The sequence below is a fragment of the Canis aureus genome, chromosome 5 (assembly GCF_053574225.1).
Source record: "Canis aureus isolate CA01 chromosome 5, VMU_Caureus_v.1.0, whole genome shotgun sequence".
NCBI classification, from domain to species: domain Eukaryota; kingdom Metazoa; phylum Chordata; class Mammalia; order Carnivora; family Canidae; genus Canis; species Canis aureus.
In genome coordinates this window covers 60,389,180-60,415,925 of record NC_135615.1, presented here as the reverse complement: position 1 = coordinate 60,415,925, position 26,746 = coordinate 60,389,180, and the positions used below count along the sequence as shown (strand labels likewise).

Sequence of the window (26,746 nt, the reverse complement as noted above, 5' to 3'; positions counted from 1 at the left end):
TGGGCGGGTGCGGAGGAGCCCCCAGCCTGGGGCCGGGCGAGGCCGCTCCCGCGCCGCCGTCGGGCTGTCCCCGGGGCCCAGGAGATCCCAGAGGGCTTAGCACCCTAGAGGAGGCTGCAGGGTGGTAAGTCGGGCCCAAACTCTCCAAGGGCCGGTTAGGTCTTAGGGGTAAAAGCCCTTAACCATGTGTAAGCCACCCGGATTCATAAGACACTAGGCTTTCGAAATAATTTGGAAATGTGGATCCAAGAACCATGAAATCCTTCTTATTGTCCCAGGAGCTTCCTTCTGGAAAGCTGTCCAAAGAATTCGCTACAAATTCAGGGGAAAATTTAAAAAGCCTCATGCACACAGAAAGGTTCATTGCAGTAGCATCTACAATTGTGAAAAATTGGAAAGGACCTCAAGTCTCTGCAGTCGTTCAAATAAGCTCTGGCCCCACGCACAACAGGATATGATGCATCCACTAAAAATACAAAAACACAGGAAATAATTATGGTAAAATCTTAAGTAAATATTAGGCTACAAATTAGATATGCAGTAATTTATTTTTAAAAAGAAGCCAGGGGGATCCCTGGGTGGCTCAGCGGTTTAGCACCTGCCTTTGGCCCAGGGCGCGATCCTGGAGACCCGGGATCGAGTCCCGCGTCGGGCTCCCGGCGTGGAGCCTGCCTCTCCCTCTGCCTGTGTCTCTGCCTCTCTCTATGTCTATCATAAATAAAAACAAATCTTTAAAAAAAAAAGAAAGAAAGAAAGAAAGAAAGAAGCTACACACAATACAAACTATGGAAATGAAAATACTCCACGGTATTAACATGTGTTCAAATCGCAGATAAAAGATAATTTTTATTTTTCCTTCTATTTTTCTGGATTTTCCAAAATTTACTGAAGTAGCATATTTTTAAAAAAATAAATACTGTTTGACGAGAGGGGAAAAAATGTATCCTTTGAGCCAGAAATTCTAGGGTGAGGAATGTTGTATCCTCAGGGAAAAAAATATGAATAAAAACACACAAAAACTACCAAGATGTTTACCATATCACGGGGTAGAATAATGAAGATTTGGAAATGACAAAAATGTGCCAAGGGAGGGGACCAGTTCAATAAATTGTGCAATGAATCTACTAAAATAAAATTGTAGGAGTGAAACTAATTTCATGGGCTAATGTTCATAATCTGATAAGGAAGGAAAAAAGTTATTTATAAATCAGTGTATATTCTAGGCTTCTGTTTTTATGTTTGAAAGAATCATATACTTTTTTACTTTTTCAAAATTTCAGCAACAAAGAAGAAAGAAGAGGGAAAGGGGAGCTAGGCCCAGATTTAAAAAAAAAGATTTTATTTATTTATTTGTGAGAGAGAGGCAGAGACACAGGCAGACGGAGAAGCAGGCTCCCTGCGGGAAGCCTGATGCAGGACTCGATCCCAGGACCCCGGGATCACAACCTGAACCAAAGGCAGACGTTCAACCACTGAGCCATCCAGGTGCCTGACACAGATGTTTTTTTAATTTTTTAACCTGAATACAGATGGCCTGAATTGTACAATTTATTTTTAGAGGCAAGGAAAGAAAAGGCAGAGTACTTAAAACTGAAACAATCTTGGAACATTCAGGCCGTGTGACTCCAACACACATTGGCTCAATGGAGGCTTCCCTCCATCTCCGTGCCCAACCTCATCAATCATCCACCTTCCCTGGCAAGTGCTCTCATTTACTTTCTCATATTTCAGTCCCCAAACACTTCTGTCAAGGAGGCAGGGCTGGGCATGACTAGACACGTCTGACAGAGGATGAACCAGAGGTCCAAGGACGCAAACTGGTGATAAGGCAGGGGTTCTGATTCCCCTGGCTCCCTTCCCTACATGATGGAGTTGCTAAAAGTCATTCTGGGGTTGTTATAGGATAAAGTAAAACAGTGTTTCACAAGCTTGGCACTACTGACACGTTAGGCCAGATCATTCTTTGGGGGAGGTTGGCCTGTGCATTGCAGGATGCCTGCTAGCAGGCCTGGCCTCTACCCAGTAGATGCTGCCATGTTGTGACAACCCAAACCCAACCCAAGCTCTCAGCCCTTGCCAGATATCCTCCTGAGGGCAAAACTGCCGGAGGCAGAGGAGCCGCTGAAGGAAGGTGATGTGAGACAGAACCTTAACATAGGTCAACCTGGTCTGGGGTTGTTTCTGGGAGCAGGGATGCTGCGTGTCCCCAGACCTGGGCTGGGGCGGGTAGTGGGGGAAGGCGCCCAATGAGGAAGGGAGAGAGAGGAGACTGGTTTATGCAGGAAGCACAGGTACCACCATGTTATGTATCTTCCTGGCAGCACTTAGTTTACTACGTGTGGTTTTTCTTTTTTTTTAAAGATTTTATGTATTTATTTTGAGAGAGATACAGCAAGATTAGGGTGGGGAGGAGCAGGAGGAAAGCGAGAAGCAGGCTCTCTGCTGAGTAGGGAGCCCAATGTGGGCTCCAGGACCCCAGGATCGTGACCTGAGCTGAAGGTAGACACTGAATCGACTGAGCCACACAGGCACCCATACGTATGGATTTCTTATTAAATGCCTCCTTGCCCAGATAGTGGGCTCTCAGAAAAGACAGACATTGTCACTGTCCTGCTCACCTTTGTACCTGCCGTTCCAGCACAATGGCTGGATTAAGGCAGTGTTCGTTAGACATCTGTGCTAGAGAAGGAGAGAATTCCCAACCACGTTACTCATTACGCAAAGCAGGATGGTGAGGGCCACAGGGTAACTTCATCGAGACATATGTAGTTTAACTTGACTCTTCATGACTCAGCCTTCAAGGGTCCCATAAAAAAGGGTGAGCCCAAAGTCAGACTCTCAGTTCTCACATCGATTCATTCACTCAACATTCAAAGACATCTCAGGTGTGCAGAGAGCTTTGCTAAGCATGGAAGAGAGGAGAGGAAAGAACCTCCTTGCTCAGCCTCTGCCTTTAGGGATCTCAGAGTGTTTCAGGGAGACTACTGGACTGCTCTCTCACCTCTCATACAGCTAAGAAAATATCTAGACAAAACCCCATAGAGGTCCCAAAAAGGATGGTTACGTCTGGCTGCAGGCAGGAGTGAAGACTTCTGAAGGAGGTGGCATTGAAGCACTGTGTGTCGAGCACCTGGGAGTGGTTAAGCAATCTGCGTGAAGAAGCTCCCGAATGTCCACCATAACCAGAGAGGTAAGGAGTATGATTATCCCCAGTGAATAGCTGAGAGAAACTGGTGAGATTCAAAATCAGGTCTGTCTGACACCAAAGCCAGTCTGTGGAAGCCCAGCAGACACCCAGAGTATCTCCTGCAGGGCGGGAGCTCTGAGGGGTTTCTCCTGGTCCCCCAGCTAAAAGGGACCCTTCCCTTGTCATAACCCTTTCCCCTCGAGCCATGGAGCCCCTGCCCCCACCACGCGCGAGAACTGCAGGTGGTTGAACTCCAACCCACCGAAGTCCAAATCAGCTCAGCCTGAGGCCTGCCCCTCCCTAGGCCCCTCACCTAGAGAGGATGGTAGGCCACGTCTGTTCCTATTCTACTGAGGAGCCCCTGGGGGAAAACTCTGCATTATAGTCCTTAGAGCTAGGAGTAAACCCCAGGAACCAAGGTATTGGTGAGGTTGCTGGGGTCAAACTGGCCACTTTCTGAAACCTGGAAGCACGGAGGCTGCCCTTCCCTGCCTCCTCCTCCAAGGCTTCCCGTCCCACCAGTGATCAGAGAGAAGGACAGAAACTTCCCGTGGCCTTTGGAACCCATGCAAAAGGTGCCAACGCCTGGCTAGGAAGGATGCAGAGGGCAGGGGAGACAGAACCAGCAGCCAGTTGGACACAAGCACTCAGGGGATCAGCCCAGTGTAGGGCAATATTTCCCTGTCCTTCTAGAACCACCTATGTGATTTTAGGCATAATCACATATCACCTGGTCTATTATTATACTTAAGTTTATTTTAAAAGGAGGTCTTGTGTCACTACTGTAGAGGAGAAACTGAATCATTTGCCATAAACAGGAGGTTACCATGGAGATAGAAGATTATTACATTTCTAGCTAAGTTGTTCTATGGCAGGCTGAGGCTCCTTCCCCATCCTTACCCTGACTCCCTACCCTCTCTATGACCCCAGATCTGTTCAAGAAATGACTCTACTTGCAGATAAGCACATTTGCAAATTCTTTCAGGATGCCACCATTTACCCAGGCTCCTAAACTCTCGGTCAATGTTCAGCCCCAGGATAGTAAATTAGGAGACCCTTTGAGGGCATTGCAACAGTCCAGTGCTGCACTGGACCAATTTCAGCCAGGGCTGGGGCTTGCCAGACTCCTTGCTTTTTTCTGAGATCATCTGGGGATTTTCTCTCCATTAGTTGGTGGGACCCTGAGTGATCCCCATCCCTCGGCCTACCTGGTCCTGCCTCCTGACCCCCATCCAATTGGAAAAAAAAAAAGTCTCTGTGAATTCCTTTCTCCCAGGAAGCACTGGGTTTGGGTACAGGGCCCAGAGTGAGAACTGATGGCCATGACTCAGCTGATCCAAGCTGACACCTGGAGTCCTGTGTCAGTTGGAGGCAGTTGTAATTCAGGAAGCACAGAGCTGGGGTGGACAATTGAGCCGGGTATCAAGCAGGAGTTATAGGGATCCCAGGCTCCCTGTAGCATCCTCACCTGACACCCCCAGTCTCAATGGGAAAAGCCAGCAAGACTAGGCCCTTGCTCTGAACGCTTTGCAAGTGTCATCCAATTTGAGCCTCTGGCAAACCTATGAGGTAGAAATTACTATTATTCTCAATTAGGAGTAATAAAAGGGGGGATGCCTGCATGGCTCAGTGGTTGAGCATCTGCCTTCAGCTCAGGGCATGATCCCGGGGTCCTGGGATCAAGTCCCACATCAGGCTCCCTACAGGGAGCCTGCTTCTCCCTCTGCCTGTGTCTCTGCCTCTGTGTGTGTGTGTCTCTCATGAAAATAAATAAATAAATAAATAAATAAATAAATAAATAAATAAATAAATAAATAAAATCTTTAAAAAAAAAAGGAATAATAAATGGGAACCCTTGAGTGACCTAAGGCCCAGAAATATTAAGCAGCTTGCTAGTAACTTAACACATCACTAATAAATGACAGGGACAGACTGTGAACCCAGCCAACTTAACTTGAGAGCCATTTATTTATTTATTCATTTAATAAATGTGTTCTGAATGTCTCTCATGTATGGGACACTGTTCTAGGCACTTCAGACATGTTGTTCATGTTGTTCACAGTGAACAAAACAATGATCCCTCATAGGCTCATGGTGCTTACATTCTAGCATGGAAGACAGACTGCACATGAGCTTACAAGTAAGTCAATTATTTAGTTTGTCAGAAGGTGTTAAATGTCACACACACAAAAAAGGAAAAGATAGAGCAAGATATTGGGGATCAGGAGTCCTAGTGGTTTGAGGTGAGGTTTGCAATTTAAAGTAGGGTGATCACGGTGGGCTTCATGGAGGCAGCAAGACTTGAGCAAAGACTTAGAAGCAAAGAAGAAAAGGAAGGAGCCCTGTGGATTTTCCAGGAGGAGGAGTAGCACAGGCAGGAGCATAGGCAAAACAATTTTGGCTGTGAGAATTAATGAAGAGTCAGAGGGGAATAAAGGTGGACATGAGGAGGACCCTCTGGAGGGACACACCTATATGAAATGTTCTTTGGAGCTCACAGAGGCTGAGAGATGAAGGATGAGGGCCAGCCATGTGAAGAATGGGGGGACAAGTAATGTGTTTCAGAAGGATGTTGCGTTTTTCAGACCCCAAAATATCCTGGCAACCCTTGGGTGTGGCAAGTGCATCAGTCAGGGTTCTCCAAAGAAACAGAACCACTGTATATATGGGGTGTGTGTGTGCGTGTGTACAGAACACAACCACACATATATGGATCTTGCTATATTTTTGTATAAACATATATGTTCATATATTTCTTATTATAGGAATGTGCTCACACAATTATGAAAGCTAAGAAGCCCCACAGTCTGGCCTCTGAAAGCTGGAGAACCAGGAAAGCTGAGGTATAATTCAGTCTGAGTCTGGAAGGCTGAGAACCAGGAACACCGATGTCTGAGGCCAGGAGAAGGTGGGTGTCTCCCCTTAGGCAGAGAGCAAATTCGCCTTCTCCCTGCTTTTTTGCTCTATTGGTGCCCGGAGCAGATCAGATGATGCCCCTCCACACTGGTGAGAGCAATCTTCTTCACTCACTCTTCCAATTCAAAGACTAATCTCTTGGGGATCCCTGGGTGGCTCAGCGGTTGAGCGCTGCCTTCAGCCCAGGGCATGATCCTGGGGGTCCTGGGATCGAGTCCCCCGTTAGGCTCCCTGCATGGAGCCTGCTTCTCCCTCTACCTGTGTCTCATTCTCTCTCCCTCTCTCTCTCTTTCTCTGTCTCTCATGAATAAATAAATAAAATCTTAAAAAAAAAAAACAAATACTAATCTCTTCTGGAAACATCCTCATAGACACACTTAGAAATAATATTTTACAGCTGTCTCTACATGTCTTAGCCCAGTCAAGTTCACATATAAAATTACCCATCACAGGGAGAGGTGCGGGGAGATGGCTCTCCCCTCTCTGATGCCTCAATCCCAAGGAAGTCTAAGAGGCTCGAGGGGCAGAGAGGGGGATAGCTCTGGCTGAGTGTGTTGGCATGCACGCTTCACTGGGCATGGAAAGTCCTAGATACTGAGGCCTTGAGGGCTACAGGCAATGCCAGACCCCGACGTGGAGCCAGAGTAGCCTTAGGAAAAATGAAAACAAACAGGAAATAAACTGCAATGCTAGAGTTGGTGAGCTCCGTCACCTGAAACCGCATGAAGCCAATGTTGAGAACCAACGTGGATGTCACATTATAAATACCTTCATAGGACAGCCCAGGTGGCTCAGCGGTTTAGCGCCACCTTCAGTCCAGGGCCTGATTCTGGCGACCTGGGATCGAGTCCTACATCGGCTCTCTGCATGGAGCCTGCTTCTCCCTCTGCCTGTATCTCTCTCTCTCTCTCTCTCTCTCTCTCTGTGTGTGTGTGTCTCATGAATAAATAAATAAAATATTTTATAAATAAATAAATAAATAAATAAATAAATAAATAAATAAATAAATACCTTCATAGATCACACCGTAGCATCTCCCAAGACTCTGGGTTCTCCTCTTCTGTTTTTCTCTTCTTTCACCACTACTGAAGCTTAGACTCACAGACCCACACACCTGGGACCTGCCTGCAAAGCCTGGAGGAACCAGCTAGCTCCACCCCCTCAGATGAGGCCATTTGGAGGCCCCTGGGGTCACTCATCTTTGGGGGAGGGAGGGTTTCCACCTAACATCTGATAGTGCTTGTCCAGCTCTGATTTAGAGCAGAGGCTCGCTCTGCATGGGGGACATTTGGAGCAGTGCTCAGTTTCTGCTCCAGAGTCTCAGTCCTCAAAACCAAAGTGTGAAAGCTCACCAGACCTGCCTTCCTTGGGAGGCAGCCGAGGAATCACCTCTGCAGAGGGAGGGATGTAGGTCCCCAAGGGGGTGTCTCCTTGAAAGAGATTGAAGCTAGGGTGAAAGATGTGATAAGAACCCTTTGGGAGGGCTTATGGGGGAACTTCCATTCTTGGGGAGGGCAGCGGTGCTCCCCTCTGACCTCTGCCTTTCTAACATTTTATTGTGGGGATTGTGGAATTTTTTTTCTTTTTTCTTTCCTTCCTTCCTTCCTTCCTTCCTTCCTTCCTTCCTTCCATTATTCTCTTTTTTTTTAATATTTTTTTCTTTATTTATTTATGATAGTCACACGGGGGGGGGGGGGGCAGAGACACAGGCAGAGGGAGAAGCAGGCTCCATGCACCGGGAGCCCGACGTGGGATTCGATCCCGGGTCTCCAGGATCGCGCCCTGGGCCAAAGGCAGGCGCCAAACCGCTGCGCCACCCAGGGATCCCTATTCTCTTTTTTTTAAAACTCTGTCTCCAGGAAGGCCTGAGTGGCTCAGTTGATTCAGTATGTGTCTGTCTTCAGCTCAAGTCATGATCTTGTGGTCTCAGGATCCCGGTCCCTTCTCAGTCAGCGAGTCTGCTGGTCCCTCTCACTGTGTCTCCCCCCCAACCCCCCATCACCACCAAGTTGTATTCTGTCTCTTAAATAAATACATCAGATCTTTAAAAAAAAATAAAACTAAGACTTTGTCTCTAGATAAGCCTTGTCCCTGTGAAACCCAGTACAACTATGTGAAAGGCACTTGTACCATGAGTGGGCAGAGCAAGGCCTCCCCATTGGGAGTCACCAGGTGATTGTCCAAAATGCCACCTATTAGCAATTCTTTCTTCTACTTTGATAGCCCTTAGCCAGGTATCTAAGGCTTCCCTTTGCTCCTCTGTTTCCTGGGGATTAGGTGTGTTCCTTTGCTGAACCAGGACGGTGCGGCTCAAAGGAAGGATATGAACTGTTTGGGGTCCAGCTTCTGGTGGCTTCGGGCTATGTCACTCCCATCTCTCTCTGTGGTCACAGTGCCTCCTCTTCTGTTTATTCTCTGTGTGTCCTATAAGGACATTTGTCATTGCATTTAGGGCCCAATACAGGATGATCTCATCTCAAGACCTTTAATTTAATGACATCCACAAAGACTCTTTTTTTCCCAATAAGGTAATAGTTACAGGTTCTGGGATTTGACAGGAATATCTCTTGGGGGCCATTTCTTTCTTTTTTTTAAGACTTGATTTATTTATTCATGAGAGGCACAGAAAAAGAGGCTGAGACACAGGTAGAGGGAGAAGCAGGCTCCCTGCGGGGAGCCCGATGGGAGACCCGATCCCAGGACCCGGGATCATGACCTGAGCGGAAGGCAGATGCTCAACCACTGAGCCCCCCAAGTGTCCCGGGGGTCATTTCTTCAGCCTACCACAGGCACAAGGGACTCAACAGAAGGAAAAGTTAAAAGGAGAGCTGCTTCCCTTTGAAGCTGGGATGCAGCCATCTAGTACCACCCCCTCCCCCCAAGACTCCCACCTGTCACCCCAGCCCGGTCCTTTAGGCTTCCCGAGCCCGCCCCTCCCAAATCCAGTTTGCAAGGCCCTTTCATTGGTGTTATGAGTCTTGCCCCATTTCACGAAGGATGAGGGGATGGGGTCCTAGAGCAGCAGGGTGCTCGGCACCCCACTTGGATGAGTCTGGCGCCCCAGAATCCTACTATAAAAGGAGATCAGAGGCAGGGAAGGCTGGGACACAAGCAACGCGGCTTTCCGACAGGGGAAGCGCGCACCTTCTGCGGGGACGACTGCGGCGGCGGACGCGCCCCCCGCGGGGCGCACGGCCGCGCGCTCAGGGCCGAGCGGGGAGGGCGTCCCCTGCGCGCGCAGCGGCTGGCGGCCCCCGGAGGGGAGTCGGGGAGCACGCGCGCAGCCGGCGGTGCTCGCGGCAGCAGGGTGGGGCGGGGTGCGGCGGGGCGCGGCGGGGCGAGGACGGGGACCGCTGCCGCAATGCGCGCCTCCGCCTCGGCCCGGGCGCCCAGATGGAGAGAGGGGGCGCCGTGCGCGAGCCGGCTGTGCCTGCGCGCCCGCGCCCGGGGCTATAAAAGCCTCGCCACCTGCTGCCACTAGTGCATCCAGTTGCCCGGAGCAGCCAATTCACCTCCTCCAGCGGCGCCTCCTCTGGACATGGACCCTGAGACCTGCCCTTGCCCTACTGGTGAGCCCCCGCCCCAGCCCGCCGCACAGCGCGCCCCTCACTTGCAAAGAATCCCACACCCTGCGGATCCGCCCAAGGACATTTGGGGGAAGGGACCCTCCATATCTGCCATTCTTAACCTCATGGAAGGGTGGACGTGGCTATATCCCAGAGGGCACTGAGATTCGGCACCCCGTCTCCTCCTTTAGGCCTGGCTGCACCTCAGCCTTAGCACATTAACCCTTCCTGTGGCGTCCCCCCTCTAGGTGGTTCCTGTACCTGCGATGGCTCCTGCAAGTGTGAGGGATGCAAATGCACCTCCTGCAAGAAGAGTGAGTGTGGGGACCCCCCCTTCCCTGCCCCCTCTGCTCCCTGAAGTCAGCATCTGTCTACCCAAGATGGAGAGACCCAGAGGTCCCCTATTACATTCTTCTGACTCTTACTGGGACAGAACCACCCGAGGGGCCATAAAATACAGTCCCCCAGGCCCCACCCCCAGTAATTGGTCCAGTAGGTCTGGGGCAAGATGTTTTTGTAAATTTCCAGATGCTAATGGGCAGCTTGGTCTAAACTCTCACCTCAAAACCTGAGTGCCTGCGGAAGCCAGTGGCGAGGCTGGGGGCTAGCTCTGGAGTTCTGGTCCCTTGGTCCCTCTCAGGCCTTTGAGGGCCTCAACTTGACCTTCCCGAGTCTCCACAAAAGCAATATAATATGCTTAGAGAGCAGGACTTGGGAGCAAGGTTTCCTTCCTCCCTGGTGTGTAAGACTAGCCATAGATCCTCCCACAGATCTCTTGGAACCCCTATACCTGTACCATCTCTGCTCCTCCAAGTTTATCCTTCAAGTCCCTTTTCAAGGCCATTTACCCTGTGATGCTTTCTCCGTAAGGGCCAGCACTACCCACCATCCCTGGGGCTCCCCTGCACCCACCAACAGGGCTGTGGGCTACTACTGGGTACTCCTGTCCCATGGTAGCCCAGCATGCAGCTGATACACCATAGATGCTGAGTCACACCAGGGGTGAGGCTAGGAAAAGGGCAGAGACTAGACCCCTAGCACCCCTCCTTTCCCCCCTCCCTTTTGATGGAGATAGATGCAGGGAGAGGCCATCAGACTTGTCGCTCCCTATTTTATCTGCAGGCTGCTGCTCCTGCTGCCCTGCAGAATGTGAGAAATGCGCCAAGGATTGTGTGTGCAAAGGCGGAGAAGGGACAGAAGCTGAGGCCGAGAAGTGTAGCTGCTGCCAGTGAGGACATGCGCCTCCCTATGAACCAGGTGTGAAGAGTGCCGGGTGGCACTCTCCTGTGCTGAGGCTTGTCTGTGTGTCCCCTTCCTCTGCCAGCCCCTGGCAAGTGACAATAAATCCTATGAATGGCATAAGCCAAGGATTGGTCTCTTCTTAAAGGGGAAAGATGGAGGTAGGGGGAGTCTAAGGGAACTGCCTAGTTGAAGAGTGAAATCCTGAGACACAGCCACTGTTCTATTTGGGGCTGGGATGGAGCTCTGGAGGCGGAGTACATTTCCCCCACCTTTAGATGGCTCTTGAGCCTCCTGCTAAGTCAAGCCCAATTCTGAAGACAGAGGAGAGACCTGACCCATATGTTTGTCTTCTGCTCCCACCTCTCAACCTCACATTCTTCATCTGTACAATGGGATTGGATGGGGCGGGGGCGGGGGGGTAGTTAAAACCAGGCCCAGTCACAAAGTCCTGTGATTCCTGGAATGTTCTAGTTGCTCCTGCAAAGCTGCCTGTTGTCAGAGCCATCGGAGGAGAGAGTCCAGGAGGCCCAGGGCCTGTCTTGGCAAACTGTCAGCTGCGTTTCCAAGGTCACTACCCTGAATAGCCTGTCTCCCCGAAACAGACTGTTCAGCTCCTTTCAAATCATCTCATTTGGCAGTTTGTCTCCAGCCCCTTTTTCTTCAAGGGCAAGTAGGGTAATAAGAGCTTTTATCCACTGCCATTGTGATCCAGTCCTTGGTGAAAGAGAACACTCAGATCTACCTGGGTTGGCTGGGAAGGGAGAAACAGAATTCCGGGAGACAAAAGTTTCCCAGCAAGAGGATACAATGCTGTAAACACATCCACTTTCCCCAAGTTAGTTTTTCAGTCCAGTACCTTCAAAAGTCCACCAGGATTTATCTTTAAGTCCTCGTAGGCTGAGTTTAGAAAAACAGAGCACAAGAAAAGCCAAACTCGTTTTGAAAAGGAACAACAAAAAGGGTTTGCTCTAACTGCTAGCATTACTTGTTCTAAAACTCTAGGAAGGAGTGTCAGCTCAGGAATAGATCTACTGGACAGAGAGGAGGGTCCAAAAACAGACACTCCCGGTGTAGCTGGGAGTAAGGGATGATCAAGTCAGTGGCAAAAGGATATATTAGTCAGTGAGAAGTATTGGAACAATTGGCTATCCTTTTGCATATCATGTAAAGAGTATTTTTCAAATGACTTAAAACACCTAGGAGTAAAATCAAAACGATAAAGAATTAGAAGGGGAAAATACGATGTTGATTACTCTGGGGTGGAGATGATTCTTTGAAATAAGATGTAAAAGACTGATACATTCGAGATTACCTTGTGCTAAGTCCCCTTAAGTACATTATCTTACTTGATCCTTAAACTCTAAAGGAATGGTGTGATTATTATGCCCATTTTACAGATGGGGCAGTAGAGCTGAGGGTCATCTACATGAGGTCTGTTAAAAGATAAACTGAGACATATGTGTTTATTTGAGCAAAAAATAATCCAAATCTCCAGTAGTCTCCAGTCTGGCAGATAGAAAGGAATTCCAAGGAACAGCACAAAATAAAAGACTCTTATGGGCAGGAGGGAACAGGATCAGTGAAATTATAACAGGCCAAAAAAGAAGAAGAAGAAAAAAAAAGGAGAAAAGAAATAGGTTCAGGTCATGATCTCAAGGTCATGATCTCAGGATCCCACTGCTTCCACCTTCCATAGAGCTAGAATGTGATAGAGTCAGAACCCAGGCTAACTGACTAAGATCAGCCCTTAAACTTCACCATGCTTGTTTTCTTGGGTCTGGCTTGCCTTGTGTTACAAAATGTATCAAAACAAACCTGACTCATCTCATACTCATTAGGATGATGTTTTTGTCTGTTGGAGCTACTATAACAAAATATTACAGACTTGAGTACCACATAAACAACAGAAATTTATTTCTTAAAATTCTGGACCTGAGAAGTCTAAGATCAGTGTGCCAACATGGCCGAGTGAAGGCCCTCTCTGGGTCAAACACTTCTCATTGCATCCTCACTTGGCAGAAGGGACTAGGGAGCTCTGTGGGGTCTCCTTTATAAGAGCACTAGTCCCATTCATGAGAGCTCCACCTCAGGACCCAAGCATCTTCCAAAGGCCCCAAGAAACACAAACACTCAGACCATAGCAGATGAGCATCATCAAAAAAACCAAAATAACAAGTGTTGGCAAGGATGTGGAGAAACTGGAATCCTTGTGCACTCCTGGTAGAAATGTACAATGGTGCAGCCACTATGGAAACAGTATGGCAGCTCTTCAAAAAATGAAAGATAGAATTCCCATATAACCCACCAATTCTACCTTTGGGTATAGACCCAAAAGTATTGAAAGCAGGGCCTCAAAGAGATATCTGTAAACCCATATTCATAGCAGTATTATTCATGATAGCCAAAAGGTGGAAGCAATGTAGATATCCATTGACAGATGAATGGGTAAACAAAATGTGGTAAATACATACAGTGAGATATTCATCCACTGAAAGGAAATTCTGATCTGTGCTACAACGTGAAGTTGTAAGCCAGTCACAAAAAAAAGCAACACTTGGGTTGCCTTGTGGCTCAGTCAGTTAAGTGTCTGACTCAGGGTCATGATCTCAGGGGTCGTGAGATCAAGCACCGCCTTGAGCCCTGCTCAGTTCTTGGAGTCTGCTTGCCCTGTCACTCTGTTCCTCCCTCCACTCAAGCTCTTTCCCTCAAATAAATAAAAAATACTTTTAAAAAATACTAGAGGAAATTTTTTTTAAAGAGACAAAACTGTATGATTCCAATTATATGAGACACCTAGAGTAACCAAATACATAGAAAGTAGAATGGTGTTTACCAGGGGATGTGGAGGGAGGAATGGGAAGTTGTTTTAGAGGGTACAGAGCTTCATTTCTGCAAGATGAAAAGAACTCTGGAGATTGGTGGCATGATGATCTAAATGTACTTAACATTACTGAACTGTACACTTCAAAATGGGTAAGAGGGGCGCCTGGCTGGCTCAGTCTGAAAGCATGTCACTCTTGATCTCAGGGTGGTGAGTTCAAGCCCCACATTGGGTGGAGAGATCACTAAAAATATAAATAAACTTTTAAAAATAAAAATGTTTAAGATGGTCAATTTTTATGTTCTGTACATTTTACCACAATTAAAAATAAAATAAACAGGGATCCCTGGGTGGCTCAGCGGTTTAGCACCTGCCTTCGGCCCTGGGCGTGATCCTGGAGTTCCAGGATCGAGTCCTGCATCGGGCTCCCTGCGTGGAGCCAACTTCTCCTTCTGCCTGTATCTCTGCTTCTCTTTCTCCCTCTGTGTGTCTCTCATGAATAAATAAATAAAATCTTTTTAAAAATAAAATAAAATAAACAAAGCTAGATGGCAATATAAGACAGTTGCTATATATGTGCACTATGGACTGAATACTATCCCCCTCAAATTCATATGCTGAAGCCTGAACCCACTATGTGACTATATTTGGAGAAAAGGCCAGTGAGGAGGTAATTAAGGTTGAACAAGATCATAGGGATGGGGCCTTGATATGGCAGGAATAGGATTAGTGTCCTCAGGTGAGACACCAGAGTTCTCTTTCAAGACAGTGGCTGCCTACAAACCAGGAAGAAGGCTCTCTTGGGAAATGAACCCTAGCTTCATCCTCATCTGGGATTCCCAGCCTCCATAACTGCAAGAAAGTAGATGTCTGTCGTTTAAACCACCCATGATATTTTGTCATGGCAACCTGAACTGTCGAATACAGTGTGTGTGAGTGTGTGTGTGTGTGTGTGTGTGTGTGTGTAGGAGAGACAGAAAGAGAGAAAACTAACATGTACAATATGTAATAGTTAATACAAATTAATAAGAAATGGAGAACATGGTCTAAAACTTTCCAAGGATATAAATAAGCAATTTATGGGAAAATGAAAGGCCAAAGAACAAATGAAATAATATTCAATCTCATTTTATCAAGGAAATGCAAATTAAATGTTTTGCCCACCGGTTTGGCAAAAGGGTGAAAGACTTATTTTTTTATTAATAGTGAAGTTAATATTATTTTAACCCCCTTTTTTATTTGTTAATACTACAACAATAGTGGTAGGGGAATGGTTCTGAACCCTCACCCTCTGCTGGAGGGAGTGTAAATTGGTACAGCCACTGTGGAGGGCATTTTAACAGTAGCTAGTCAAACTTAAAACGTGTATATCTTCAACCCAGGAAGTTCACTGTACCATCATCATATTACAGAAGCCTCAAAACAAGCTAAATATCCTTTAGTAGGGAAGTATAAAATTGGTCATAACAAATATCTAATAAAAAGGATGGTGTAAGGTTCTGGACTATGGAAAGACCACCATAACCTATCATTAAGTAAAAACAAACAAACAATAAAACAATTAAGAAAACCCAGAACCAAACATGTAAAACAGTACATATGGTACACTGCTAATTGCATAAAAAAGGAAAATTAAAACTTCACATATAGGGGCACAGGGGTGGCTCAGTCGGTTGAGTATCTGTCTGCCTTTGACTCAGGTCATGATCCCAGGGTCCTGGGATCGAGTCCCACATTGCGCTTTCTCCTCAAAAGGGAGTCTGCTTTTCTCTCTCTCCTTTCTCCTCTGCCCCTGACCCTCAGCTCATGCTCTCTCACTCTTGCTCTCTCGCTTTCTCATGTGCATGCTCTCTCTCTCAAATAAATTAATAAAATCTTTTTTAAAACTTCACATATCTATATCTATGTCTATATAGAGTGGGATTTTCCCAATCAAGGGGATCTTTTGCTTTACTCATATTAACCTTTTACAAAAAGACTGCATTCATTTCTGTTTGGCTAATTTTTATATATACAAGTGAATACCACAACTTACCTTTTTTTTCACTCAACAATCTGCCTTGGAGATATTTTACGTTAGGACATTAGGACATAGGATATTTTATGTTAGGACATAGATAGCTAATAACTGCTATAGAGTATATCATGGAATGATGACATAAAAGTTCATTTTAAAATTTTCTTACAGACTAATGGATGGATATTTAGGTGAATTCCACTTTTTTCCAATATGTAGACTGTCCCTCCTTCTTATGTACATTGTGTCAGTGAGTTTCTCTGACTTGTAGCTGATTATGTCAAATTATTGGAGTACAAGAAACAGCTCTTTTAATAGACCTTGCCAAAAGTCCTCTACTGGGTCTGTTCTAGTTTGCATTCCACCAGCAGTGTCTGAGAGTGTTCAGTGCTCCATTCCTTCATCCACCCCGGGTATTAACCTTGAATTTTTTTGTCAACCTAATGGATGAAAAAATGACATCTTATATTTTAAATTACACAGTAATTTGAACAGTAAGGTTGAGCATTCTTCCAATGGTTCCTTGGCTACTAGTTGCCATTTTCTGAGAACTACTGATTTATGTCCTTTGTCCTTTCTTCACTTCATTTGTCTGTTATGTTCTCATTGATTTGTAGAAGCTATTTTATATATGTTGGACATTGATCCTTTGTCTTTGATCTGTTTTTTCTTTTTCAGGAAGTTCTCAAAGGTTTAGGACTTCTGATGAAATTCAATTTTGTTTTTTAACACCTTTTTCAAGATGTAGTTTACATAAAATTCACTGATTGTAAGTGTATAATTCAATTACATTAACAAGTTTTTAGAGTTGTGCCATCACCACCACAATACAGCTTTAAAATATTTTCACCATCCAGAAGTTCTACTGTATCTATTTGTAGTTTACTCCTGCTCCCACCACCAACCCTAGGCAAACAATCACCTCCCTTTTGTCTCTATGAGTTTGCCTTTTATAGATATTTCATATGAATGGAATCATATGTATTCTTTTTATTTTTCACTTAGCATAATGTCTTTGAGATTCATGCCATGTATTGCCTGCCTAGAAATTCATTTTATTTGTTTGTTTATTTATTCTTTTACTTATTTATTTATTTTGCTGAATAGGTGTTTCAGTGTATGGATATACCAGAGTGTATTTATCCATTCATCAGTTGATGAACATTTGAGTTGTTTGTATTTTTTGGCTACTTCAAATAATAGCTATATTCAGAGATGGCTGTGAACATTTGTGCAGGAGTCTTTGTGTAGACATGTGGACATACGTTTTTATTTCTCTTGGTTAGATATTTAGGGGTGTAATTGCTGGGTCTTGTGGTAGCTCTGTGTTTACTTTTTGGAGAAATTGCCAAATTACTTCCCAAAGTGGCTGTACCATTTTACATTTCCGCTAGCAGTGTGCAGAGGTTACACATTTTCCACATCCTCACCAGCCCTCTTAGATGTCTGAATTTTTCACCCTACTATTCCTAATAGGTGTAAAGTGGTATCTCATTGCGGTCTCAATTTGTGTTTCTCTAATACAAATACAAAGATGTTCAGCATCTTTTCGTGTGCTTAATAGCCATTTGTGTATCTTCTTTGCTGGCATGTCAATTTAAATATTTTGCCCACTATAAAATGTCTTACGGTGGTAAGATATATCTAACATAAAATTTACCATTTTAACAATTTTTAAGTGTATAGCCTTGGATACATTCACATAGTTGTACAACCATTATCACCATCCATCTCCAGAACTTTTCCATCTTCCCAAACTAAACGCTGTTCCCATTAAACAAGAACTCCCCTTTCTTATCTCTCTCTAGCTTCTGAAAACCACCATTCTATTCTATGAATTTCACTACTCTAGGTGTCTCAAGTAAGTGGATTCATATAATATTTATTTGTCCTTTCATGTCTTATTTCATTTAGCATAATATCTTTAAAGTTCATTCATGTTGTAACATTTGTCAGAATTTCATCCCTTTTTAAGGCTGAATAACTTTTCCATCGTAATTGTATACCACACTTTGTTTATACGTTCACCCAACAGTGGACATTTGGATTGTTTCCACTTTTTGGCTACTGTAAATAATGCAATGAACATGAGGGTGCATCTTCTCGATTTAGTGTTTTCATTTTCCTCTCATAAATACCCAGAAGTGGAATTGCTGGATTATATGGTAGTTTTATTTCTGAGTTTTTGTGGACCCTCCATACTGTTTTCCACAGTGGCTGTACCAGTTTACATTCCCACCAACAATGAACCAGGGTTCCCTTTTCTCCACATCCTCACCAACTCTCATTATTTTTCTTTTTTGATAATAGCCATTCTAACAGGTGTAAGGTGATACCTCATTGTGGTTTTGATTTGCATTTTCCTGATGATTATGGGATGGTGAGCATTTTTCCATGTACCTGTTGGCCATCTCTATGTCTTCTTTGGAGAAATGTGTCCTCTGACCATTCTTTAGTCTGATTGTTTGGATCTTAGCTATTGGGTTATATGAGTTGTATATATTTTGAATATTAACCCCTTATCAGATAAATGATTTGCAGACATTTTTTTCCATTTAGTAGGTTGCCTTTCCATTTTGCTGTGCAAAAGCTTTTTTTAGTTTAATGGAGTCCTATTTGTTTATTTTTGCTCTTATTGCCTTTGCTTTTGGTGTCAAATAAAAAATCATCAATAAGGCCGATGTCAAGGAGCTTTTTGCCCATGCTCTTTCTAGGAGTCTTATGGTTTCAAGCCTTATATTCAAATCTTTAATCCAGTTTGAGTTATTTTTTTGTGTATGGTGTGAGATAGTGGTCTAGATTCATTCTTTTGCATGTGACTGTCTAATTTTCCCAACACATTTATTGGAGAGACTGCCCTTTCCCTGTTGTATATTCTTGGCTCCTTTGCTATAAATTAATTGACCATATATATGTGGGCTTATTTCTGGACTTTCTATTCCCTTCCATTCATCTATTTGACTGGTTTTATGCCAATATCATACTGTTTTGATTACTACAGCTTTGTAATATAGTTTGGAATCAGAGAGCATGATGCCTTCTGGTGGAATTCTTCAGTTTTCCATTATTCAGCCTTTTAATGAATGATCTTTTCTCTCTTTCCGTGGGATTTTGAGCAGACACAGAAGAAACACATCTCCAGTGAGCTGCCATCCCAACCCAGCCCCTACTAACCATTTCCTCACAAAAATACTTATGAATGCCTAAAAATCACTGTGCTCTCTGAGGAGAGATGAAAAGAAATGGTCTCAGCCCTTCAAGGAACTTACAGACCAGTGGGGAGGGTAAAGCCATTGCAAGAATCCGGAGTGGAATCCTGGACGCCTCATTTTTTTAAAATTTAAATTTGATTAATTAACATAAATGTATGATTAGTTTCAGAGGTAGAAGTCAGTGATGCATCAGTCTTATATAACACCCAGTGCTTATTTCATCATGTGCCCTTATTAATTTTGGATGCTTTAGAAGCTGGAAGAAACAGACCACGGCACCCAGGCTTTCCTCATTTTAGAGTTTAGGAGGCTGAGGCCCAGGGAGGGTGAGGGGGTACAAGCAAAAACTCTGGTGGCTTTCAGAAGGGAGAGACTCCACTGTGTTGGGAGATGAAGGAAGACTCCTTAGAGAAGGCTTGTGAAACAGGTTTTTGGGATGGTAGGAGGGAGGAAACACGTGGAGTGCAGAGTGTCACATGTGTTTGGAGGAGGGGGTGGGATGCCCTGATACTGGGGTAGAAGTGCCAGGGGAGAGAAAAGGGAAGTGGAGGCCAGATTAGTAAGAAGGGAGTGATGCCAGAGAGTGTTTAGCTTCTCCCTGAATGCAAGCTTTCAAAGCTGACTCTCTCCACAACGCAGGTCTTGCCCTTTAAGGAGTCTCCTTATTGGCTTCTGGAAAGACTCAATTTTCTCCATTCCTCTGCATTATTAAGCACCCACCAGGAGCTGGGCACTGTGCCAGGTGCCAGAGCTAGCTCAGTGAGCACAGCAGACAGCCCACAGCCTAGCTGGGAGTCAAAGATTAAAAAAAAAAAAAAAAAAAAAAAGTCACACACCACACTAGCTGCTGACAGTCTGCGTGGCAGAGGGCCTAAGTGCACAGGCTCTGGAGAAAGATGGCCTGGTTGGGCCCTTTACTAGCAAGTGGCTTTCAGCAATGTCACTCAGCCTCTCTGAGCCTTGGTTTCTCCCCCTGTAAAATGTGGATGATAACAGTCATCCACATGTGGGGGAAGGGTCAGAAGAATCAAGTGAGTTCACACACATAAAGTCCTGAGCACCTGGCTCAGGATCTGGAGTATGTAACCGTCAGCAGCTTTACAACTACTACCTGTCATTGTAATACATGCCACAGAGAGAGCAGACGTTTTGCAGATGACCGAGAGACTCCGATATTTTGGGTTCTGGGAAGGCTTTTCTGAGGAAGTGACCTTTAAGCTGAGACCCAACAAATGAAGGGGACAGGGGTGGAGAGAGCATTTTAGGCAAAGAAAAGAATCTGCATAAAGGGCAGAAAGCACTCCACTGCCTTCGCCTCCCAGGGTAGCCAGACTTTAAGATGGCCTCTGTGATGCCACATGCTACTTCTCATGCCCCTGTGTGTCCCCTCCCCTTGAGTGTGGCTGGGACCTAGAAACTTCTTCTCACAAATACAACACTACAAAAGCCACTGGATGTCACTCTATGTTAAAATGACCGTGATTTCCGTCTGACCACACTTTGCTATTGGCACTCTGTCTTGCTTGCTCACTGTCCTGTTGTGTGATGTTCTGGGGGAGGCCCATGTGGCCAGGAGCCAAGGGAGACCTCTGGCCAACAGATTGTGAGGAGCCAAGGCCTCAGCACAGTAGCCCCCAGGGACCTAAATCCTGCCAACAACCCCATGAGGGAGCTTGGAAGCCAATCCTGTCCCAGTTCACTCTTATGTTGACTGTGGCCCTGCCTGACACCCCACTTACTGTCCATGAGAGAACCTGAGACTGAGTGCTTAGCTGAACCTTGCCTGCATTCCTGACCCACGGAAACTACGACATTAACGTGTGCTATCGTAGCTGCTAAATTTGTTTTACAGTATTAGATAACTAAGATACCTCCGAAAGGAAGGCAGGGTCAGTAAAAAGAGAAGGAAGATCTAAGATCACATGAATGACACCTGTGACAGGGACTGTGGAATTCTAGGATCCCTGGGAAGAGGGACCTAACTTCTTTCCATCCCCCTATCTCCTGCTAGAATCACCAGCCTCTGTTTCTATTGCTATGGTGACAGGAAACTATCTGCCAATCTGGTCCTTTTCAGTCATGGCCAGCTCTAATTGCAAGGAAGGCCTTTCTCGGGATGCCTGGGTGGCTCAGCAGTTGGGCGCCTGCCTTCGGCCCAGGGCCTGATCCTGGAGTCCGGGGATCAAGTCCCACATCGGGCTCCCTGCATGGAACCTGCTTCTCCCTCTGTCTGTGTCTCTGCCTCTCTCTGTGTGTCCCTCATGAATAAATAAATAAAATCTTTAAAAAAAAAAAAAAAAAAAAGGCCTTTCCCATCTGGAGCAGAACCTTTATCTATGCAGCCCCATCCTTGCCCAGGGTCTGCCCTTGGGACCACAGAGGACAAGCCTATTGTTTTCTTTTCAGCATGGCATACACACATAAGTGTGGAGTCAGAAAGTCCTGTGTTCAAATCCGAGTGCTGCTGTTTATAGCTGTGACCCTGAGCAGGCCATAAAACTCTAGGTTCTCATCTATAAAAGTTTATCTCACTTAGATTTCGATGAGCTATGCTGAGGTCTAAGTGAGATAAACTCTGGATGTTCTCAGCATCATGCCTGGTGCATAACAGGTGCTCAGTATTATTCCCCATGGGGCACCTGGGCGGCTCAGTTGGTTAAGCGTCCAACTCTTAATTTTGTCTCAGGTCATGATCTCAGGGGCATGAGATAGCCCCAAGTTGGGTTCCGCACTGAGTGTAGAGCCTACTTAAATTAAGATTCTCTGTCTCCCTCTCCCTCTACTCCCTGCTCATGTGCTCTCACTCTCTCTTTCTCTCTCTCTCTCAAAAAAAAAATCTATATCTATCTATCTATCTATCTATCTTCAAGTGTGTATATATATACAATTGGATATATACTATTATACATAATATATATTAATGTTAATAATATTATACATACACATATATTATTCTATATTACATTACGTATATTATTCTCCACAACTCTCTGGCAGATTAGAGATGCCTGCAAAGCCACTCATTCCTCCCGGCAATACATGAGGCCTTCATCCTTAACCCTTGAATCTGGGCAGCAGGATCTGTGACTGCTTGACAAGCAGAATGTGGTGAAACTGTCATGTGCTGGTTTCGGGGCCCAGGATTTGAGACATGCAGCTACCATGCCTGCCTCTTGGTCCCCATGCCTTTGGATCACTGAGATGAATGGAAGGAGCCTAACTGCCCTGAGGCTATTGTGCTGAAGATGTCACATGTGGGAGTTCCGGTCAATAGCTCTGGTCAATACCTCCCGGTGAGTTCAGCCCTCCAGCCTCTCCTGCCAGGTGCCAGATATGTGAGTGAAGCTGTCTTAGTTCTTCCAGACCAGCCCATTCACCATCTGAATGCCACCAAGTGGCCTTAGTCAATGATGCAGGGAACAAAAGAATTACCCAAACGAACCCTGTTGGAATTCCTGACCCCCCCAAGCCAGAGACAATAAAATGGTAGTGTTTGAGCTACTAAATTTTGGGTCATCTGTCACACAGCTGTAGATAATCAGAGCAACCACTGTCCAAATATCTGAAGGTAACTTTTCTTCCAGAATGAACCTGTCTACCTCTCTCTCTCAACTGTCATTCACGAGATGGCTTTTGAGTCTTAGGACCATGTGATCAACCATCTCCTGGACAGCTGAAGCCTGACAGCAAACACAAGCCTCAGGATGGTCTGGCCAACACTGCCAGTTAGGACTTCATCCATAATGATTTCACAAAAAGGGAAACAATTGACTCACAGTGGCTTCAGGGATGGCTGGGTCCAGGTGCTCCAGTGAGGTTAGTCTCCATTTCCTTTGTCATGGCTTTGTTTTCAGGCTCTTCTCCTGGAGACAAAAGGCTTTAGAAACTCAGCTTCACTCCTCCCAGGTTCAAGTGTAGATGGAAAAGGAATTTCATTTTCCCAGCATTCCCAGCAAGTTTCAGTGATTTTCTTTGGTTTGTGGCTAGGTGAACAAATCAGAGCCCATCCCCATGGCCAGGGAGGCGGAATGGCCTGGGATCCCATCCTGGATGGTGGAGAACTAAACCATATGGACCAAGAGTGGGGAGGGGAGATTCTACAAAGGAGAACTAAGGGTACTGCCACAGGGGAAGGATAAGTGGACGGCTGGGCAGCAGAACTATAAACATCCACCTCTATGGTTAAAAGGGGAGTGAAAATTCACCTCCTTCATTCTAGATGGCATACTTCTATTAATGCAAGCTAGGGCCACATCATTGCCTCACACTAATGATTCCCATCAGATTATCGCAGGGTTATTTTTCCTCATTTAATGCTGCTTGGCTTCATCTCCCTCACCCTCTACCATGCCAGGGATACAGACATTGGACCTCCTTCCTCTCCAGCTCTCTCCCCAGCCCAGTGAGGCTTTCAGGGGCATGAGCAAGATTAGGGCCAGGTCCCCCTTTGCTGATTGGTCATCCCTCCCCTCAATGAATCAGAATGACTCAAGGCAGACAGCTAAGGCCTGGAAGCAAATTTCACTAACATGGACAGCCCAAACCCAAGGCTAGATTCAAGACTTTTGGGGCAAAAACAAGCCCTATTGTCTCTTCATAGATTTGGATTGTTTCCCCTGAGGACACCAGTGACCACCTGATTAGAAGCCAGGACTTTTGTATATAATATGTATGTATATGTAAATAATAACAACAAAATCTGTCCACTGCCCCAAGAGCAGACCGTCAGTGCTCTAGTCCACAGGGCTGTCAGACACAGTGAGACTTCTGAGACCCTGGCTCTAAAATCAGAGAGAGGGCAGCCTGGGTGGCTCAGCTGTTTACCACGGCCTTCAGCCCAGGGTGTGATCCTGGCGATCTGGGATCGAGTCCCACATCAGGCTCCCTGCATGGAGCCTGCTTCTCCCTCTGCCCATGTCTCTGCCTCTCTCTGTTTCTCATGAATAAATAAATAAAATCTTTAAAAATAAAATAAAATCAGAGAGAGTTTGCATGTGACCCTCAAGTTCTAGTACAATTGGATCATTTGACAGGATAAGTAAACTGAGGCTCAGAGGAGTCCTGGCACGCAACTGCCCCCAGGTCACTCAGCAAGTGAGTGGCAGTGACATTAGAATTTAGTCTCCCTTGGCACCTGGGTGGCTCAGTGGTTGAGTGTCTGCCTTCGGCTCAGGTCGTGATCCCAGGGTCCTGGGATTGTCCCACATCGGGCTCCCTGCAGGGAGCCTGGTTCTCCCTCTGTCTGTGTCTCTTCCTCTCTCTGTGTGTCTCTCATGAATAAATAAATCTTTTAAAAAAAGGAAGTTAGTCCCCGTGATGGCTCCACTCTCCGGCCCTGCTTGGTGTTTTTATTGGAGTGAGCACACCAGTCCCAGGGCAGCAAAAAGGAGTTTTTTTTACTTTCATTTTGTAATCGGCCTTAATGTATGGTGGGGGCTAGGGAGGGAGGGGACATTAAGGGGATTACCCCCATTAATTCATCTGACAGATACTTATTAGTACCCACTGCAGATTTGGCCCTGTGCCCAGGGCCAGAGCCACATTTTGGGAGCAATGACCGTTCTTGTTTTCAGCGGCAGGCTGGAATGGGGAGGGACAGACATCAATCCAAGAATCACCAAGTTCCGACATATTACAGACATGGAAAGTGCCAGGAAGGAAAAGGACAGGATGTTTACTGGTATCCTGACTGAGCATGGGATTCAGGACGGTTCCGAGGAAGTGACGTTTGAGCTGAGCTATGAAGACAAGTCCACAGGACCTTACAGTAAATGCTACAAGAACAGCCTGTCCTTGCCCGCCTCCTCACTAAACTCCCTGCTGCAGCAACCGGCATTCCCTCAGCTGCCAGGAAGCTTCCAGTAACCAGAGGTTGCTGACTCCTCTGATGACACACTCTGGGCATTCTGAGGATGATGATCTAAGATACGTTACCCATCAGCCAGACACACATGAGCAGGGAAGCAGGATTCCTCGGATTGGAATTTGGACGCTACTTCCATTCTTCTCCTCAGCTACACCAGGGAAGAAAGTTCTTGTGGGGTTTTCCCTTCCAAATGTCCCATGGTGATGCCAACTTTCTAACTGGCTACTTCTTCTGCAGGCTGGAACACAACTCCTCCCCACTCCTCTGCCTGGCAAAGACCTTTTCACCTTCCTTACCTCGATGGACCAGCCCTCTGCCAGCCTGGACTGACTTTCCTCCCCTCTGCTCCCTCTGCCCCTGAATGCAACCTCCATCCTAGCCATCACCCTGTGTGACCTTTCCCTATGCACCTGTGGGGCCACCCCTTTAACTCTTGAGTTTCCTGAGCACCAGGCTTGTAGTTTCTTGATCTTTACTCTTTCCTATTGGTGATATCTACCCTAAGATGATCTTCCCTTAGCATCTGCTGGAGACTGATTTGAATCACTGGGCTCTGCTATGCACTAGCTCTGTGACGTTGGGCAAGCAACTTATTTCTCTGGGCCTCCATTTCTTCCTCTTTAAAATAAGACTAAGGGATAGTCCTTACCTCACAGGGTTGTGTTTATTTTTTTAAGATTATTTATTTATGTGCAGCCTGGGTGGCTCAGTGGTTTAGTGCTGCCTTTGGCCCAGGGCGTGATCCTGGAGACCCGGGATTGAGTCCCACAAAGGGCTCCCTGCATGGAGCCTGCTTCTCCCTCTGCCTGTGTCTCTGCCTCTCTTTCTCTTTGTCTCTCATGAATAATCTTTTTTAAAAGATTATTTATTTATTTATTTATTTATTTATTTATTTATTTATTTATTCATGAGATACACACACACACAGAGAGAGAGAGAGGCAGAGACACAGGCAGAGGGAGAAGCAGGCCTCCTCTCCCCCTGCCTTGGGAGTCCTATGCCTAGACAGGACGTGATCCCAAGACCCGAGATCACCACCTAAGACAAAGGCGGACTCAACCACTGAGCCACCCAGGTGCCCCCAGGGTTGTGTTTAAAAACAAAATTCCACTGAGTCCATCTGAAGATCCAATTGGCTTTGTTAAGGATTCATTAATCGGGCAGCATTTCATCTTGCAAGTGGAGGGGAACTCTGAGGCAACTCTGTACAAAATGGAAAGTTTTTATAGGAAAGAGAGTGGGGCAAGAATGTTTTGAGCAAAGGAAAGGAAAAGATTGTTTTAGTCCCTGAGGTAGAAGGGCGGGGGGGGGGGGGGGGGGTTCTCATTAGGTGGATTACTTCCCTGGGGAACTAGAAAGGACCCCGGGATAGATGGCCTGGTGAGCGTGAGCGCTGACCAGAATATTCCTGATTGACCCTTAGGGCTCACATTTCTGGGAGAGGCTGAAACTGCAGTTAGGTTAGGTATTGAGCCCGCTTTGGGGACTTGGCCTAAGTGACACCATTTCAACACTCGTTAGGGGAATGACTGAGAGTCTGCTGATGCCGTGCTTGCTACGGTCTCTGTCGCGTAAGAAAGCACTCCGTGTACACCGGATCCACACGTCCGTAACCGTCCCCCGGGCTCACTGCGTGTCACTTACCAAGCCTTGCCAGGCACTGAGGTTTTGGTAATCTGCGTGCACTTCCAACGGATCTTTCTGTCCGAGCAGGGTCCCCGAAACCCGTCCCCCGCCCCCACCCCAGCTTTCCACCCCGTCCCCAGCCAACTAGAGTTCAAGCACAGGTCAGGGGGGCGCCAGGTGTGCACGCAGACGAAGGGGGGCAGGGGGCTGGGCCCGCGGCGGCCGCCGTCTGCACCCGGCCCTCCCTCGTGCGCCGTGGCCCGGGGCGCCCGGGGGCGGCTTCCCGGCACCTG

The 26,746-nt window shown here is 46.3% G+C and overlaps 1 protein-coding gene and 1 long non-coding RNA gene across 2 annotated transcripts; one reads left to right on the top strand and one right to left on the bottom strand.

The window, feature by feature from the left end:
- Positions 1-244: 244 nt before the first annotated feature.
- LOC144314333 (uncharacterized) lies at positions 245-26,697 on the bottom strand. The gene is made up of 3 exons (XR_013380133.1): positions 26,472-26,697; positions 22,738-22,824; positions 245-466 (listed from the first exon to the last, which is right to left on the bottom strand). It is a non-coding gene; the product is annotated as an uncharacterized LOC144314333 (long non-coding RNA).
- LOC144313274 (uncharacterized) lies at positions 5,298-11,031 on the top strand. The gene is made up of 4 exons (XM_077896419.1): positions 5,298-5,327; positions 9,184-9,672; positions 9,918-9,983; positions 10,792-11,031. The coding sequence occupies exons 1-4, from the start codon at positions 5,298-5,300 to the stop codon at positions 10,930-10,932; spliced, it is 726 nt and encodes a 241-aa protein (XP_077752545.1). The 3' UTR covers positions 10,933-11,031.
- Positions 26,698-26,746: the final 49 nt, after the last annotated feature.

What these genes read in the sequence shown, in the direction of transcription:
- LOC144313274 (XM_077896419.1), top strand. Translation starts at nt 5,298, where the DNA reads ATGGAAGACAGACTGCACATGAGCTTACAA. An exon ending in GACTGCACATGAGCTTACAA is followed by an intron (nt 5,328 to 9,183) that starts GTAAGTCAATTA and finishes CTACTATAAAAG; the next exon opens with GAGATCAGAGGCAGGGAAGG. An exon ending in GACCTGCCCTTGCCCTACTG is followed by an intron (nt 9,673 to 9,917) that starts GTGAGCCCCCGC and finishes TCCCCCCTCTAG; the next exon opens with GTGGTTCCTGTACCTGCGAT.